Below are 18,468 nucleotides of genomic sequence, written 5' to 3'. Positions count from 1 at the left end.
AACTAAATTTGAACTTTGTGGTTCTTTTGTTTTCTCTCTTTGGAGTATCAGGTACGATCCAATGTTTTTTGGACACATAGGTAGTGTTTCCTTCAAAGCTCTTCTAAGCCTACCAATTATAAGAATCTGATGATGAATGAAAACAAAGGCAATCTAGAGAAATCATTCAGATATCACTGTGAATCCCAAAAAACAATGCTTTGTAACTTTATATTATTCATTTACCCTTTTTTTTTTAGTTTTTTTTTTCTTTTTAATTTGAGAGAGAGAGAGAATATGAGCAGGAGGAGGGGCAGAGGGAGAGGGAGAAGTAGGTATCCTGCCAAGCAAGGAGCATGACAACATGGGGCTTGACCCCAGGGCCTTGGGATCATTACCTGAGCTGAAGTCAGCTGCTTAACTGACTGAGCCACCCAGGCATCGCCTTTTACTCTTTATTCTTAAGTCTATTGTTTGAACATTTTTGTTACTCAAGAAATGTGTGAAGGAAAACTAGAAAATATAGATAAGCATATATCTCTCAGACTTTTTCTTTGCATGTGTATTTTTCGAACAACAAAAAAAAAGTTTACACATCTTAATGATGCATTATTCATTTGATCACCCAGTTGAGTGGTTTCTGTGGTGATTGGTATAATGTGTTTGGAGAAGAGGATCAAATCTCTTTTACCCTTCCTGAGTTCTGAACCCAGTTGAGGAATGGGATATAGGAGATGAGTAGTGGAGATCAAAATATCAGCATCATTGCTGGTAAAGCTGACTGGTTAGCAAACGTGGCTTTAGGTCTGTGACCAAATGAGCTTACTAATATCTCACCCCTGAATGTGCTAGACTTGCCCATCTCATCACACATGTGTAACCGTAGGATTCTCCACTGCCCTTCTGCCCCCACTGGGCTTACTGCACACAGGAGCCAAGACCAACAGTCCTGCAGGCAGGGTGCCTCCAGAAATAAAAGCAAAGATTTCCCAGAAGGGGCTGAACTAGCATGTTCTTTTGCTTTTTCCAAACTTACCAAGCAGATTAGTTACAAGTCTGAAGCTGGATGTCTCCTCCTTCAGGAGTGAAGTGGCAATTCCTTACCGTCTGTGGAAATGAAAGGAGCAGAGAGATATTTGCTGTCCCGTATTCATTTGCTCTTTGAATTTCCATTTGCGCATAAATCTAATTTCTTGAGGTATAGATTCTGTAGTTATTGTGGCCATTTTCAAAATCAAATTGCTCTACAAGACTTCCTGAAAAGGGACAAGCTCCTAGCCAACCTCCCCTCATTACATAGTCCTGTTCTGCAGAGGCAACCATTTTCAACTGTTTCAGCTGTTTCTCTTGTTATTTACTTCCATGTCTATAATAATAAGTAGTATCAGTCATGAAAAATTCCGTAAGAAACAGCCTTCAAATCCAAGTGGGCCGAGTGAGGCTCTGCTCCATATCTCCTCAGACCAGCATCCAGGCTGGTAGCACATCCATCATATAAAATATTACCAGTCACAGGGCACCTGAGTGGCTCAGCAGTTGGCATCTGCATTCAGCTCCGGTCGTGTTTCCGGGGTCCTAGGATCAAATCTCACATCGGGCTCCCAGCAGAGAGCCTGCTTCTCCCTCTGCCTGTGTCTCTGCCTCTCAGTCTCGCTGTCTCTCATGAATAAATGAATAAAGCCTCAAAAAAAAAAAAAAAACCACCAGTCACAGCAACAGGAGACAAAGAAAGGGGGTGAATCACACACTGGCTCCTACAGTTTCTGTCGTGTCACTTCCACTAATATTTCATTGGCCAAATATGTCACATTATACTGACTTGGAAGGAGGAAAGCCAGAATAGTGCTAATATCTAGAACTAATTGTTCTTTTTTTCTTTAATATATCAATTTGAGATAATATCTGTTGATTTTATTATAGTATATAAGGATTTAATTCACTATTACTTCTCCCCAACTTCTCCTTTCCCCTTTCTTGAGTATTATATCACAGAATTTGGTTAAATCGATATTTGGTGTTTACACTATTGCAGCCAAGTCAAATAGTATACTATGGTTATTTTCCTTTCATATATGAGCTTTGATTCTTCTTGACTTGTCTTTTTTCCTTAACTTTCTTCTGATCATTACATTTTCACATGTTCATCCATAGATTTTTACCCAAGTGTTGATGCTTGTCATATAATATCTCATTTCCTTTATTTCTTCTGGTCTATTTGGGGACTTCTTTCCCCAGTGCCTGCCTCACAGTCTAATTCTGGGACTGCCTTTTGCTGCTTTCCTGGTTGAATTCCCAGCCAGTTGGGGCCTGGCTCACTGCCCCGCCCCCCACTTTAAGATTTTAGGATCTTTCCTTCTTTTGGGTCTGCTCTTTTTCCTTAAATCATTTTTTGCTAGGTTAATATTCAATTACCATTAACAAATAATTTTTAATTCTTAAAGAATAGTATTGGTATAGCTCTTTTTTTCTAATTTTTTTGCCATTTTATTATTTTTTAATAATAAATTTATTTTTTATTGGTGTTCAATTTACCAACATACAAAATAACACCCAGTGCTCATCCCGTCAACTGCCCCCCTCAGTGGCCATCACCCATTCACCCCCACCCTCTGCCCTCCTCCCCTTCCACCAACCCTAGTTCGTTTCCCAGAGTTAGGAGTCTTTATGTTCTGTCTCCCTTTCTGATATTTCCCACACATTTCTTCTCCCTTCCCTTCTATTCCCTTTCACTATTATTTATATTCCCCAAATGAATGAGAACATACAATGTTTATCCTTCTCTGATTGACTTACTTCACTCAGCATAATACCCTCCAGTTCCATCCACGTTGAAGCAAATGGTGGATATTTGTCATTTCTAATGGCTGAGTAATATTCCATTGTATACATAAACCACATCTTCTTTATCCATTCATCTTTCGATGGACACCGAGGCTCCTTCCACAGTTTGGCTATTGTGGACATGGCTGCTAGAAACATCGGGGTGCAGGTGTCCCGGCGTTTCATTGCATCTGAATCTTTGGGGTAAATCCCCAGCAGTGCAATTGCTGGGTCGTAGGGCAGGTCTATTTTTAACTCTTTGAGGAACCTCCACACAGTTTTCCAGAGTGGCAGCACCAGTTCACATTCCCACCAACAGTGTAAGAGGGTTCCCTTTTCTCCGCATCCTCTCCAACATTTGTGGTTTCCTGCCTTGTTAATGTTCCCCATTCTCACTGGTGTGAGGTGGTATCTCATTGTGGTTTTGATTTGTATTTCCCTGATGGCAAGTGATGCAGAGCATTTTCTCATGTGCTTGTTGGCCATGTCTATGTCTTCCTCTGTGAGATTTCTCTTCATGTCTTTTGCCCATTTCATGATTGGATTGTTTGTTTCTTTGGTGTTGAGTTTAATAAGTTCTTTATAGATCTTGGAAACTAGCCCTTTACCTGATATGTCATTTGCAAATATCTTCTCCAATTCTGTAGGTTGTCTTTGAGTTTTGTTGACTGTATCCTTTGCTGTGCAAAAGCTTCTTATCTTGATGAAGTCCCAATAGTTCATTTTTGCTTTTGTTTCTTTTGCCTTCGTGGATGTATCTTGCAAGAAGTTACTGTGGCCGAGTTCAAAAAGGGTGTTGCCTGTGTTCTCCTCTAGGATTTTGATGGAATCTTGTCTCACATTTAGATCTCTCATCCATTTTGAGTTTATCTTTGTGTATGGTGCAAGAGAGTGGTCTAGTTTCATTCTTCTGCATGTGGATGTCCAGTTTTCCCAGCACCATTTATTGAAGAGACTGTCTTTCTTCCAGTGGATAGTCTTTCCTCCTTTATCGAATATTAGTTGACCATAAAGTTCAGGGTCCACTTCTGGGTTCTCTATTCTGTTCCATTGATCTATGTGTCTGTTTTTGTGCCAGTACCACACTGTCTTGATGACCACAGCTTTGTAGTACAAACTGAAATCTGGCATTGTGATGCCCCCAGCTATGGTTTTCTTTTTTAAAATTCCCCTGGCTATTCGGGCTCTTTTCTGATTCCACACAAATCTTAAAATAATTTGTTCTAACTCTCTGAAGAAAGTCCATGGTATTTTTTTTAATTTTTTTTTATTTATTTATGATAGTCACACACACACACACACAGAGAGAGGCAGAGACACAGGCAGAGGGAGAAGCAGGCTCCATGCACTGGGAGTCTGACGTGGGATTCAATCCCGAGTCTCCAGGTTCGCGCCCTGGGCCAAAGGCAGGTGCCAAACCGCTGCGCCACCCAGGGATCCCAGTCCATGGTATTTTGATAGGGATTGCATTAAACGTGTAAATTGCCCTGGGTAACATTGACATTTTCACAATATTAATTCTGCCAATCCATGAGCATGGAATATTTTTCCATCTCTTTGTGTCTTCCTCAATTTCTTTCAGAAGTGTTCTATAGTTTTTAGGGTATAGATCCTTTACCTCTTTGGTTAGGTTTATTCCTAGGTATCTTATGCTTTTGGGTGCAATTGTAAATGGGATTGACTCCTTAATTTCTCTTTCTTCAGTCTCATTGTTAGTGTATAGAAATGCCATTGATTTCTGGGCATTGATTTTGTATCCTGCCATGCTGCCAAATTGCTGTATGAGTTCTAGCCATCTTGGGGTGGAGGCTTTTGGGTTTTCTATGCAGAGTATCATGTCATCGGCGAAGAGGGCTTGCCCCTCCTCTCTTTTTTGCCATTTTAAACGTTTCTTTTTATTGAGGTATAGTTGACACACAATGTTACATTAGTTTCAGGTGTAGGTTTAGCTCTTTTTTGTTGTTTTCCTCATCTATGCACTCATGTGAAAACATAAAAGTTGGCAACTCTCCTGATTTTCAGAATATACTTGTTGGCATTTTGAATCAGAATTTCCAGTAGAGTGAGTGACTGCATTTTTCTTTATTGTGAAAGCAACAAGCCTAGGTATAAAAGGATTCATCAGGCAAGAACAGTTAGTTTTTGCAAAATGCTGCTTTCCCATACCTACATCTCCTCTGCTGTGTGCTTAGATTTATCATAGAATTGATGTCTTAGGTTTTGGATTATACATCCCAAAATCTGTTGAGTCTCTTTGTATGTTACCATATGAATTACCAGGTATTTTGTGATAATTACTGATGTATACCGAGTACTTCTAATAAATCTATAAGATGAGATATCTTAAACCCATGAGATTATATATAACATAATAAAATAACATACATATTTTAATAAAGTGCATGGTTTCCCTTTTATATCTGTTTTCAAGAAAAACTCAGTTCTCGTGTCATTTTTGCCGTTCTTTTGTAGATCACTTCATAATCACAGTTTTTTAGTTGTAGACCAGACATATTACATTAATGTCTTTGAGCTATAATCCAGGATATTCTTTGCTAAGATTATCCCTGAATCCACTTCATCTATGAAAAATGATTATTTTCTCCTGAACCCATTTGTCTTTTCAGCTGAGATTGTCTGAGGCAGGAGAGTGAGCATCCATACAAACAGGAAGTCTAGGTTGTGCTCTGCCACTCGGTTTTACTACCAAGGGTCACTCACTTAACTTTTTCTGGGACTAATTTTCTTCTTATCTCTAAAAATGATAATTTAACTAAAATAGTGCTCTGAGCAGGAGAGCTGTGCCTGTTGGTTGGAATGTGAGTCATTAGAATTTCCCTGGGGTCCAATGTACGTATCAAATTTATCGCAATGAGCCCAACGTCTCAGTCAAGGGTTGACTATTAGTATAAATAAATACCAAGTAAATGGGAGTACAGGCAGCATTTGAATGTAAGCAGAGGGAGGAATCCAGAGGCCCTACCATACCTTAATTAAGGTATGTTGCTTGCTTTCATGTCCTAACTGGAATGGTATATGTGAGTGGATCAATCAGTCTTTGAGTAAAACTGCTTTCAAACCTGATATTCTCCCCTGTATCTTTGAATTATTCTTCAACTTAGAAAATGTTTCTTCAACATTAAGTAGGGCATTTTTAGATGTGTTTTAGTTCTGTTGGTTCCATGTATGAGGGAATCTCATCAAATGGAAGACAAACCAATATTTGTTTAGGTGAATTGGCAAACAGATTAGTTCAGAACATTTGAAAAGTTGGGAAATAGAAGGAACGTATAAAGTTTTCTTTCTTTTTTCCAGTATGCTAACTGGAACTTTTTAAGAAAAGGCAACTTTATTCTGTGTTATAACAAATCCCATTGACTAAATCTGCCAGTTGGTTGTCATGCCAACCTTCACTTGACGCTAATTAGAAGTTAACTAGGACACTTGAAGAGATCGATTCTAGTCTGGAATTGGACAGGATTTCATAACCTCTATAATCTATTCTATTTATTTCTATCACACTATAGATTTTTGGTGGGTTATTAAACAGAAGGGCCCAGAAAATGTGCCCTTGGTTGATATGGGGGATAATGAATCTTAAACTCTTTCTTATTCTCTCTTCCTTTGTTTTCCCCCTCCCCACCCAAAGCCTATGGTCTGGAATAAGCTAAGAAATTCAGAATCCAGATATTAGTTTAAGATGTAACAAAAGGGCTAGAGAACAGGTGTTCTCATCACTTCTGGCTTGAAAACTATGCATATCTTTCTAAAATGAACAACACTGGCTCAGAATTACTGAGTTATTTTAACCTGTCATTCATAGCTTTAGGGATATCTTCAGAGCTTACCAAGGACTTTAAAGCATTATGAAAGATGTAAACCAGACTGACTTTAAGAGACAAACACATTATTTGGAAAGATAGCGTACTGATATCAGAAGCCTAAAATATGTTCACCAATTCACCTAAGGTTAGTTGAACAAAGTTATGGGATGCCTGGATTGTAAAAGGCAATTGAAATTTGTATATTGTCAGGGCACCTGTGTAACTCCATAAGTTAAGCATTTGACTCTTGATTTCAGCTGAGGTCATGATCTCAGGATAGTGAGATCAACCTCCACTTTGAGCTCTGTGCTCGGTGTGGAGCCTACTTGAGATTCTATTTTCCTGTGCCCCACCCCCCAAAATAAAATCTTAACAAACTTAGTATATGTCAACGTATCCCAAATATCAAAGTACTATGAAAACAGAAAAAAAATAAAATTGGACATTAGCATCAATTAACAAATTCTTTTTGAGGTACTATTATAAGCAAAAGTTTTCCAGGCTTGGGGAGGAGATAAGGACATACAGAAATTAGTACAATTAAATCTTTGTCATGGAGGAGCTTAATCATTGTATGAGTATGGCTGTAAGTACCCAGATGTCATTCATAATGAGCCCAGCCACCTGGTGGTCCTCTTTTAGCAAAATGTGGCATTCAAAGAAGCATTGATCTGATGTTCAAAACCATTGAAAATAATCTAAATCTTAATGGAGTGTCTCATAAGAACATTCAAGAGGGAATCCTTTTAAAATACATAGCAAAACTTTATTTATTTATTTATTTATTTATTTATTTATTTATTTATTTATTTATTTATTTAGCAAAACTTCTTTTAAATCTTTTCCCCAACTGTCATGTTCTTTAGAATCTCTGTGACATCCACAAGTGGCCTTCCAACAAAATACCCTGTACCCTTACTGTATTGCTTTGGCAGTTATGTGTTTCTGTGTCTCTTTCTCTCTCTTGACCACAAATTATTTTGCTGGAGGTCTTATTCATCATCTTATCTCCAATGTTTAGCCCAGTGCCTGACACATAGTGTCTCTCTAGTACTTGCTTGGGAAGCTTCTAGTTGGAGGGCATGCATAGCAGACTGAGGATATAGCAAGAGAAGGAATGTGAAGTCAGGGACTGAATGTTATATTTGGAACAATGAGCTATCTGTTGTGGCAGGAGAACGGGGGTATGTAGTGGGAGGTGAGGCTTGAAGAGGTAGGTGGAATTAAGCTTTTCCTCCTCTGATTCACCACATGGTGCTGTAAGACTCTTATCTCTCCTTTTCTCTCCACTAGACCACCAATTAGCTCCTTAAGGATTCTCTTTCGGTCTTGTTCATTACCATCTTATGGCACTTAGGATGCATACAGTAGGCATTGAATGACAAAATGGTGAGTGAACTTGGTTCTGTAGAGAAGAACCATGAAAAGGCAGGGCTGAGTACAAGTGGTAGGAGAGAAAGGGGGCAGCACCTGGAAGGGCTTCTCATGATCTACCTTATGATTTGCTGAGATAAGCCTGGTGGCATGTGAAGGAGGGATGAGGAAGCAAGAGTTCGGAGGATGGAAAACAATTTAGGAAGCTTTTTCCATAGGTGAAAGAGATGAGGATTTAAACTAAGTCAAAGAGCATGATTATTTTTGAAGTAACTCAGAAAACTATCCTTGTAGAATTAACAGATGCTCCTTTTTAAGGGAGCAATGGCAAAGATTGAACAAGGGTCATTCTGTGCCTGCCCAGCCCCTTGCCAACCACACACAGTACACCTCTGGCAGCTTTCTGTCTGGTGTGATGAGCTCAAGGCTATGTTTCAGTGATAGCCCAGCATCCAATCAGCCAACTTTGGATGTTTGTAATGGCTTACTACAAATAATGCCATAGAAATAGGATGTTGCTGAGGTGAAATTTCTGCTTGATAAATGTTGAGACAGGTAGTGGAAAGCGTTTATTTATCAGGTAACATTGCTGTCTTCATCTGTTACACGAAATGATTAATCATGTAGACAGTCTGACTTTGCTTGATAGTACTTGACGAAATCATGACATTACTGCATCATGGCTGTTATTGAAACCTTTCATATAGGAAGGAAACATACTTTAACCAGTCCTAGGAACCAGATTAGAAATAGAAATAGAGATAAATAAGAGAATCAGAGTGCAGACAGGGGTATCCTCTCTGTGGGCCAAGAGCCTGTGAGGTTCATCATAGGAAAGTGGTGTCACCTGAGCAATGCTGGATACCCTGCTTGCCCTCCACCTTTTTTGGTCCCACTGAACCAGGCCCCCTTCTAGCCATGATCACTTCACACCCAAACAGTTTGAAATTAGCCTCCTGGTTAATTTCTCTTTCTCTTGTCTCTTTCTGAGTCCAGTTCACCTTTAAACTATGGCCAGAAGTACCTTTTCAAAGCAGCTGGATCATTATTTCCTCAGTACAGTGCCTCTCAATTTCCTTACTTTCATTTGTCCTGTTATAAGTTCACTTCTCTAGCCTTATTTCTCATCATTCTTACTGCCATGCTTCCTATACACACCCACAGTAAAGGCCATATCAGATGCTTTATGCTCCTTGCATATCCACTGTTCTGTTGCTAACTTGACTCCTTCCATCTGGAATGCCCTTGTCCCCAGTGTCTGCCAGTGAAATCCTACTATTCATTCAAGGCTCAGTTCACATGACCCTTCCTCCAGGAAGTCTTCCCTGTTCTTTGCAATTCCTCTTTCCCACCTCTAGGTTCCTATAATAATTCCTATCCATGTTCTGACCACATTCTGCTTGGCATTTTATTTAGATGTGTGTGAATCTATTCTTCTCAGCCATTGTACACTGTGAGGATAGGGTCTATTTCTTCACCTTTGTGTTCCACAGCATCTCAAACATATTTGTTAAATTGAATTGAATTAGGAATAGTTTTGGAACTCTAAAATGTGTATTTTTCTATGTTCCTGCATTTATCAAAACTCAAATATAATATGGTTTGGGGCTGTGAATTGAGTTGTTTGCTTCTTTCAGATTTCAATCAGCATTGGGGAGTCATAATTTAAAAATCAATGGAACTTATGGTTTCACTCATATGTGCAATATAAGAAATAGTGAAAGAGACTATAAGGGAAAGGAGGGGAACTGATTGGAGAAAAAATAGAGAGGGAGACAAACCATGAGAGACTCCTAACTCTGGCAAACAAACAAAGGGTAGCAGAAGGGGAGGTGGATGAGGGGATGGGGTGATTGGGTGATGGGCACTAAGGAGGGCACTTGATGGGATGAGCATTGGGTGTTATACTGTATATTAGCAAATTGAATTTAAATTAAAAAATTATTTAAAAAATTAATGGAACTGTCATTTTCATATTTCTGAATGCTGGTACATGTATGTATTAAATAACCATAAAAATGAATTATTGCTGGATGCTGGCAACATCACCAAGCTGCCAGTCAGAGATAGTCATGAGTCCTTTAGCTATAAGTAAAGAAGGGCTACTTACACTGTTCAAGTAGAGTGGGTGTGGCAGGAGGCAGTATGTGGCAGGGTACAATAAGTAAGCTCATACATAAGGACTGGAAAACTAAACGCAATGGGCCTCACAGAAAATGGAACTGGTGAGTCGGGAGCCAAGACTGTGCTTACTTATTACACGGGGGTGTAAGTTCTCACTCATCTGTTTCCTTATCTTAATCATCTTACCTCTGGCTCAAAGGCTGCCTTTTCCATTTTTGTATCAGGATCTTGAGCTCCTATAGTCAGTACTCGCTATAGCTCTCTTCTCGCCCTTCCTTATATGAAATTATAATAATAGAGAACTGGATTGATTCACCCCTGCCCATGGGTAGATCCCTCTGGGTTCAGATATCTACACATAAACACGGCTATGTCCACTCAGTAGAGGCTGTGGCAATGTCATCAACAATGGAGAATGTATGACATTGACTCTCGGTTCCTTTTCATTTCTCTTTCCATTTATTTCTCAATTCTCAGCCATTCGTCTCTGCTTAAATCCCTTTCTGGGGCCTGAATCTATTTATCCCAGGGTTCTCTTCTTAGAAAAAAATGATTTTCCAAAAATTTATTCTGGTGTGAATTCTGTAACATATGTATTTTAACAGTAAAATAACGTATTTATTCATAAGTAAATCTTATCTGTTGTGGCCATCCTGTGTCTTTTCAAATAACCTCAATTATTTGAGGGATTGTGATTTATGAGCCCCTCTAAGTTGCCTCCTGGGAATTAGAGGTAGGTGATGATAGGAAAAAAAAAAAGAAATAGTTCATAACTAAAATATCTAGTAGTTAACCAGTAAGTTCAACCTCACTATATTGTCTTCTTATTTCTAGAACATGATTATTGAATGTTGCTCTGAAATAATAAGTCTATTTTTGACTGATAGAGCTATAACACCATTGTCTGAGGTACGTATCTTTTTAAAAATGTATCTGACTCTTTTATAAGTATTATCGCTGCTATGGAAACAGAAATACAGAAAACATCTATTATGAAAGTATCAAGGGCCTAACCCTCCTTAATTAATGTGAAAAAGGGATAAACAGGAGTTTATAATAGCATGTTATTTTGATTAAAAATATTCTTTGTTAAAAAATTAAGTACAGAGAATTATAAAGAGGATAATTTTAAATCATCTCAAATCTACTATTCAGAGAATAGTGGGCATTTTGGAAAATATTTCACATTTTTTCCATGTATAAGTAAACTTTAGAATTTTTACATCAATGGAATTATACTGCACATGCATTCCGTAGCTTGTTTTTTTTTTTAATTTAACAATAGTATTATGGAGATATTTTTATGTGAAAAGTCTACTTTGTCATGCTTAATGCTTGCATAGTGGTCTCTTTTGTATATTTATTATCAGGCTCTATTTATACAACTAGATTTTTATTCATAGATCTTGAGGTTGATGGATTCTAGCATATACATATTTCACCCGTCTGTCTTATCTCCTCAGAGTTATTTCTTAGGAGTACAATTTTGGAATAAAAAAGCATATATACTTTTTTATTACGGTAAGATATACATAATTTAAAATTTACACTTTTAACCATTTCTAAATATACCCTTCAGTGGCATTAAGTACATTCACAATGCTGTGCAACCATCTCCACCATCCATCTCCAGAATTTTTTATTATCATTCTAAACAGAAACTTTGTGCCCATTAAATAATAACTCCCCATTCCCTCTCTCCCCCCAGCTCCTGGTAACTTCTATTCTACTTTCTATTTCTATTGTACTATTGCCTATTCTAGATACCTGTGCAGAGGTGGAATCATACAATCCTGATCCTTGGTGGCTGGCATGTTCCATTTAGCACATTGTTTTCAAAGTTTATCCTTATAGTATGTGTCAGTACTTTATCCCTTCTGAAGACTTAATACCCCATTCTGTGGATGTACCACATTTGTTTATCCATTCTTTTGTAGGTAGTCATTTGAGTTGTTTCTACCTTTTGGTTGTATATAATGCTGCTATGAACATGAGTGTACAAATGTCTGTTTGAGCCTCTGCTTTCAATTCTTCCAGGATATATATATATATATATATATATATATATATATACACACACATACCACACACATACACACACACACACACTGTCTCATCGGCAGTAGATGAGAGGGCCAGCTTACCCACATATTTGTCTACACAGGCTCTCCTCCCCTACCTTCCCTCTCTTTTTCCCTTCCCCTTATTTTCCCTCTCTTCTTTGTCTTCCTTCTTCCCTTTTTCTAACCATTCTAGGTATGATAAGTGAAAAAAAAGACATTTTCAGTTATTTCATATTTATTAATAATATAGCCAAATATAGTTTATATGTTTATTGGCAATCAGTGTTTCTCTTTTTGTGGAATAGTACTCATTCATTTAGTTAATCCATAAATATTTAGAGTGAACTGTCCTGTGTCAGGAACCCTTTTCTAGACCCCAGAGAACTAGCTATGAACAAGCAGCAAGGACCTTGCTGTCTTGGAGCTGCCATTTTTGTTGAGGGAAATAGTAAATAATAGTAATAAATCACTAAGTGGGATAATTTTCAGATTTTGTTGAATGCTATGAAAGAAAAAACAGAGTGATATGTTAGAGTAGGGTTAGCAAACTACAGCAAACTATAGCAAACTAACAGGCCCACTGCCTGTGTTGTAAATAAAGTTTTATTGGAATACAGCATGCTTGTTTGTTTGTGATCTATAGCTGCTAGCAGAGTTGGGTAGTTTTGGCAGAGACCATATAGCCCACAAAGGCTAAATTATTTATTTTCTGGCCCTTTACAGAAAAAAAAGCTTACTAACCCTTGTGATAGAAGGTTATAGGGAATGGGGCAACAGTTTAGATAGGGTGGTCTGGGAAGACCTCTCTTAGGAGATGACATTTGAAGTAAGAACTGAAATATTACACTGTGTTCCTCCCACCAGATCATTAGCTTCTTGGAGGTTGAAAAATTACTATCTTTATTTTTTAATACTTAGAGTGCCTAGTACAGTGTGTCACTTGGTTACTCTTTCTTGAATGGAATTAAATTCCCTTTAGTTTTAAATATCTGAAATTTAATATTTGACTTAATTTTTTCATTTGGCCATTCATGTCCTTTTCCCATTTTTTAAGTGGGGACTCTAATTTTGCATTATGGAAATTTATAGATTTACCATGGGAGACACTATAATAAAAATCAAGTTTAATCTAATTTTGTACAAACTATGGTTAAAAATAAAAATAGGTCAGAGAAGGAGTTGCTTTGATTTATAGCACTAATGGGTTTGGGCATCTGACAAGCCTGGATTAGAATCCCAGCCTTGAATCTTACTAGTTGTAGAACCACAGGCAAGTTATTTAACTTCTCATATGTAAAGAGGAGGTAATAATGCCAAGCCTTCACAGGTGTGAGGACTAAAGGAAATAATACATGTTAAGTAAGTATTTAGAATAGGGCCTTGCACAAATAAATGTTTTGTAATTGTTAGTTGTTTAGGCATCATCATCACCTCTACTGTGGCCCTTCCGTGTGTGAATTCTTCATCCCCTAGTCAACTAATTCCAAAGAGATTTTTAGGATCCAAATTTGTTTTGAAATATTGATAGAAAAGGAGAGGAACAGTGTTAGAGAAAGATGGGGTGCCTGGCTGGCTCAGTTGGTGGAAAATGTGACTCTTGATCTTGGGGTCATGAGTTCGAGCCCCACATTGGGTATAGAGATTACGTTTTTAAAAATCTTAAAAAAAAAAAAAGGTAGAGAATGAATCAGGAACCATTTTCTTTGTGTTATAAATCACTGTTGAATCCTAGAGGCATTAGGTTAGTGTGCGGGATCCTGACTTGAGATCCCTGCAGTGAAAGGGTCCACCAGTCCAAGAGAAGGGGCTCCTCGGTTGAACCCCATACTAATACCTCCACTGAGAGCAAGCCTTACCTAGTAGTGCTGGGGCAGTGCATAGGAATTTCTGAGCCTGTTCTAAAAAGCAAATTGTTAGACAAAATTACATGCCTTAGTGAAGCTCTTTTTGTCACTGAGATGAGATCTCACTGTGTAATTTGTTTCCTTACTGAACATACCTATTACAGTCGCTGTTGCCTGTACTTTGTCTTCCTAATTAAAACAAATAATGCCATGCACAGCCTGTGACCAAAAAGAATTGAGAATACCAAGAAGATGGAGGGAAGGAAATGAGCGCTCCTTGCTAACCTTCTTAGTGAGTAATCACAGGCTATAAATGACCATTAGGTTTCATTTCTGGTGTACCAACAACAAAGTAATCCTTTCCTTGCTTACATAGGTTGAAATTATTGCAGTTTCTGGGTTGTCAGGTAGGATTCAAACATGATGCTAAAAATATACTTCCTATTCTTGCGGTAACTGATGGTAGGGAGGACAAAGTCAATATACAACTGTCTGCTCATCAGTAATTATTGACTTCCAACTGCACACAGAACAGACTTTTGTTGCTGCAAAAGCAGCATAGGTTAAAGGTCCTGTGTTCAGCTAAATTAAGTATTTTCCTATTGGCTCACATGATACAAATAAATTTACTGTGTGTGTGTCTGTGGGAAGTGAACGGACTAGAGTCATACAGAATCAGCATGGGAAGAAACTCCTAGGAGCAGACCCTGATTTGAAGGTGGGAAAGGTGATCCTAAGCCAAGAGATAAGGCACACTGTAATAGAAGATTGCAAACTAGTTTCCCTTGGCTGCATGAATTTGGTAGGATTTCTTTAGTTCAGGATTTCTAACTAGACCTAGTGTAGTGCCTGACAAATAATAATGATAATAATCATTAAAATGCAAATGCTGCTACTAGTAATAATTTTTATTGAGCATATGGCATGTGCAGACACTATTCACTGTTTTACATATGGTATTCCATTGAATATTACAAGAACTCTGTGAAGGTGATTGCTGTTATTATCCCCTCATTGGAAATGAAGAAATTAAGTGGCATGTTCAGGATCTTGTGCCTTGTAAGTGAAGGAAGCAGGAGTCAAATACAGGTCTGCTTCAATCCTGGATCTGCACCTTTAACTAAATTACACCCAGCGAATGTCTCATGAAAATAGGGAGCATAGAATAAAGGAGTGAGAGAGTGAAAGTTGCACGTGTAGAAGAATCTTGAGGAAGGTTTTGGTGAGAAGTCTGGAGGGGGAAAGGAATGGCTGAGGACGGCACTAGGTTGGGAATTGGGATGAGGGGAAAGAGGGGTGGAGGTTGCCATCTAGAAGAGAGAAGGACAAATGATGGAGGAGGGCCTTCAGAGAGAGGGTGGGAACAGAAAGACACGGACAGCCTAAGCAAGAGAGCTGACCAGGAACAGAGGAAAGATGCAGATTAAGGTGGGGGAGTGTGAGTGAGTGTTTAAGAAAAGGTTGGAAAAAGCTGGGGCAGTTCACACCCAGAGGTTTTCACTTACCCCAGGAAGTAGAGGCAAGTCTACCTGCGGTGGAGCAGGGTGGAGGGTCAAGGGCATGGTCTTCCAAGAGACGAAGGTCTTGAGTATTCATGGTCATTGAGTATGATGCAACTCATCACAGTTGAGCAACGACAAATAAGAGGATTGAAGACCACACTGAGATTTAGAAATCATACATTGTTGGGGCACCGGGCAGCCTGGCTTGTGTGTTTCCTCCAGCCCCCTTGCCTTCCTGGACATGAGAGAGGAAAATGCCAATAGCGAGGCCAATGCGAGAGGAGAGGACTACTAGCAAGGCAGCCAACAGCGTGTGAGAGGCTTGAGTGGGTTTCCTGAGCTGTGGATTTACCTCATGACAGATCCCAAAACTCGTCCCTTCCACTCAGAGAAAGCGCCAGGATGGTCTGATGTCTGCCATTGTTTCTCAAGCCCTGGTCACACATAAAATAGTTTAATTATATAGTATATGTTCTTAAAAATAACTTGAATTTAACATAAAAATCCTTAATGACAGTTAAGTTCTAATGACCTCCGTCTTATTCATGTGTATGTCACCCATGTGTTGTCCTTTTCACGTGGTTGAATTTAGTGTACACATGTTCTCTTATGTCCGATTCTTAAAGTGATCAGTTTTTTTTATGTATTTATGATCAGATATTGACACTCACCACTAAAATCATTATTATCTTTAAGAAGGCTTGGGGAGGAAGAATAGAGGGCACAAGAACAGGTAGAAGCAGACGTAGTCACAGATATATTAACCTGTCTTAGTTTAGTCGTTAACATCTTTAATTTTGTATCTGATGTATTGATTCTACCGTGTGACCGCCTATACCCACGACCCCTTATGGCTTTAGGACCCTGGCTGTCAGCTGGAGGATCGCTCTACCATGCTATCGTCTTATCTTTTGCTAGCTTATATAAAAATGGGAAATAACACATCGAGTCTGTTAACCAGACCCAGATTTCCTTCTTGTTATCACTGCCTCTCAAGGCCATGGTTTAGATCTTCTGTGTGGAGTTCTTACCCAAATGTGTTCTAGTGATGTGCTTCCGTATTGGTCTCCCCTGCCAGAGCAGATTCAGTCATATATAATAAGATTGGATCTTACTCCATTTTTATGCTCACCACCTGGCCCAATGCTGAATCCCACAGAGGTGTTTAATAAATGTTTGTGAAGTGAACAAATGCACTTGATACATCCTCTGGGGGTCCCTCAAGGGCTGCAGTTCTAGTCCGGACATTATCAGTGACTTTGGGCTCACCAGCTACATGCATTTGAATAGTAAACACTTGGCAAATGTGTCCCTTTTGCCAGCCATTAGGCTGGACATTGGGGTACAGAAGTAAAAGCCAGAGTCCCTGCCTTCAGTTTAGTGGGGGAGACAGACAAATACAAAAGTCATTACAGTATGGGGTAAAACAGGGGCTTGGTGGCCAGACAACCCTCCTTAATAATAATTTCAGTTAATATTCTGGTATCATCTTGGCATAATTCTAAAGGTGAGAAATTCCCTGTGATATCTTTTAAGAAGAGTTCAGTAGTTCCCTATAGGAAATCAAGTTAGTAGAAGCTCCTGTGGCCCATGGTTAGGAGTTTTAATTATTTTGGAAAGCGATTGGAAGACAGTAGAGAATCCTTAGGTGGATATAAAAATGATCAAGGGTACCCGTGAAAGCCTTTTCCTCTGATTAGGAAGAACTTTGAAAGTCGAGGCAGAAAACCCAAGTCTCAGTTTTGGCAGCCCACTCAGTGGTAAAGGCATGATTTAAGGCTTTGTTCATGGGGATAGAAAGAACAGAACAAATCCCTAAAGCCCTGGATACAAAAAGAAAGACAAGTTCAAAAAAAAAAAAAAAAAGAACAGAACAGAACAGAAAAGCCAAAGTCAGCTCAGTTACTGGCTGTAGTTGAGTACATGGCTCCATGCTGGTCCCAAAGGAATGAGAAGTGAAAAAGACAAAGTCCCTGCCCTGATGAGGCTGACAGTCTAGGAAGGAAGAATGGGGCTAATGCTTCATGAAAAGGAGAGTTGTGCTTTTAAAATGGTTGGCTATTTTGCATAAAGTGAGAAGATAGGTTAACAGAGGTTAAAAGACCTACCCAACAGCCCCGGCCAGAGCCTGCACTCTAACCATTGTCATTACCGCGACACCAGGAGTGTCTCCCTTTTGCACTTTGGACACTCATGGCCATCAGGGGGTGGGGCTGGACTGAGCCATATGTGCCAAGGGGGAGGTAGAGTCAGAGTTTGGGAAGTGGTGCATGTGGCTGTTAGTGGACAGGCTAGTGAGCCAAAAAACTGCCTGGCTCAAAATCCCAGCTCAGCTCTGAGATTGCTAGTTGTGTAACCCGGAGCAAGCTGTTTAACCTCAATGCTTCAGTTTCCCTATTTGTAAAATGGGAATAAAAATGGTACTTACCTTGGGGTGCCTGGGTGGCTCAGTTGTTTGAGTTCTCCACTCTTGACCTTAGCTCAGGTCTTGATCTCAGGGTTGTGAGTTCAGGTCCTGCATTGGGCTCTGCGCTGGGCGTAGAGTCTACTTAAAAAAAAATAGTACTTACTTCATGAGTTTGTTGTGTAGATTAATTAATCCACATAAACTCTCAGAATAGTGCCTGGCACCATCCTAAGAAAACATTATCATCTAAGAGCTATGTGAGTTCACTTGGAGTTAAACCCTTGTAAGCAGAGGAGTGGCTATAGTAGAAAAACAACACATGTAAGATAAAACTTCTGAGTTCATTCCTGAAAGAGAGGCTGCAGTAATTCTAGTGCTTGGAATGACTGCCCACATCACTTTTAGCCACATGTAGTTCCCATTTTTGTCTGTTCCAGTTACTATTATCATATAACAAAGCACCCCGAACTTAGTGCCATGAAATGACCCAATTTTTTTTTAAAGATTTTATTTATTTATTTGAAACACAGA

At 39.0% G+C, this 18,468-nt stretch overlaps 1 protein-coding gene across 1 annotated transcript in view; it reads left to right on the top strand.

Annotated features, from left to right (window-relative positions):
• Positions 1-18,468, top strand: part of CFAP54 (cilia and flagella associated protein 54) — a 299,369-nt gene that overhangs the window by 262,329 nt on the left and 18,572 nt on the right. The window contains 1 exon segment of the mRNA XM_055336223.1: positions 10,956-11,030. Within this exon segment, the coding sequence (XP_055192198.1) occupies positions 10,956-11,030 (75 nt within the window).

This window comes from Nyctereutes procyonoides, unplaced genomic scaffold, assembly GCF_905146905.1.
Source record: "Nyctereutes procyonoides isolate TBG_1078 unplaced genomic scaffold, NYPRO_anot_genome, whole genome shotgun sequence".
Taxonomy (NCBI): domain Eukaryota; kingdom Metazoa; phylum Chordata; class Mammalia; order Carnivora; family Canidae; genus Nyctereutes; species Nyctereutes procyonoides.
The sequence above is the reverse complement of the archived record's forward strand: the minus strand, read 5'-3'. Positions and strand labels throughout refer to the sequence as shown.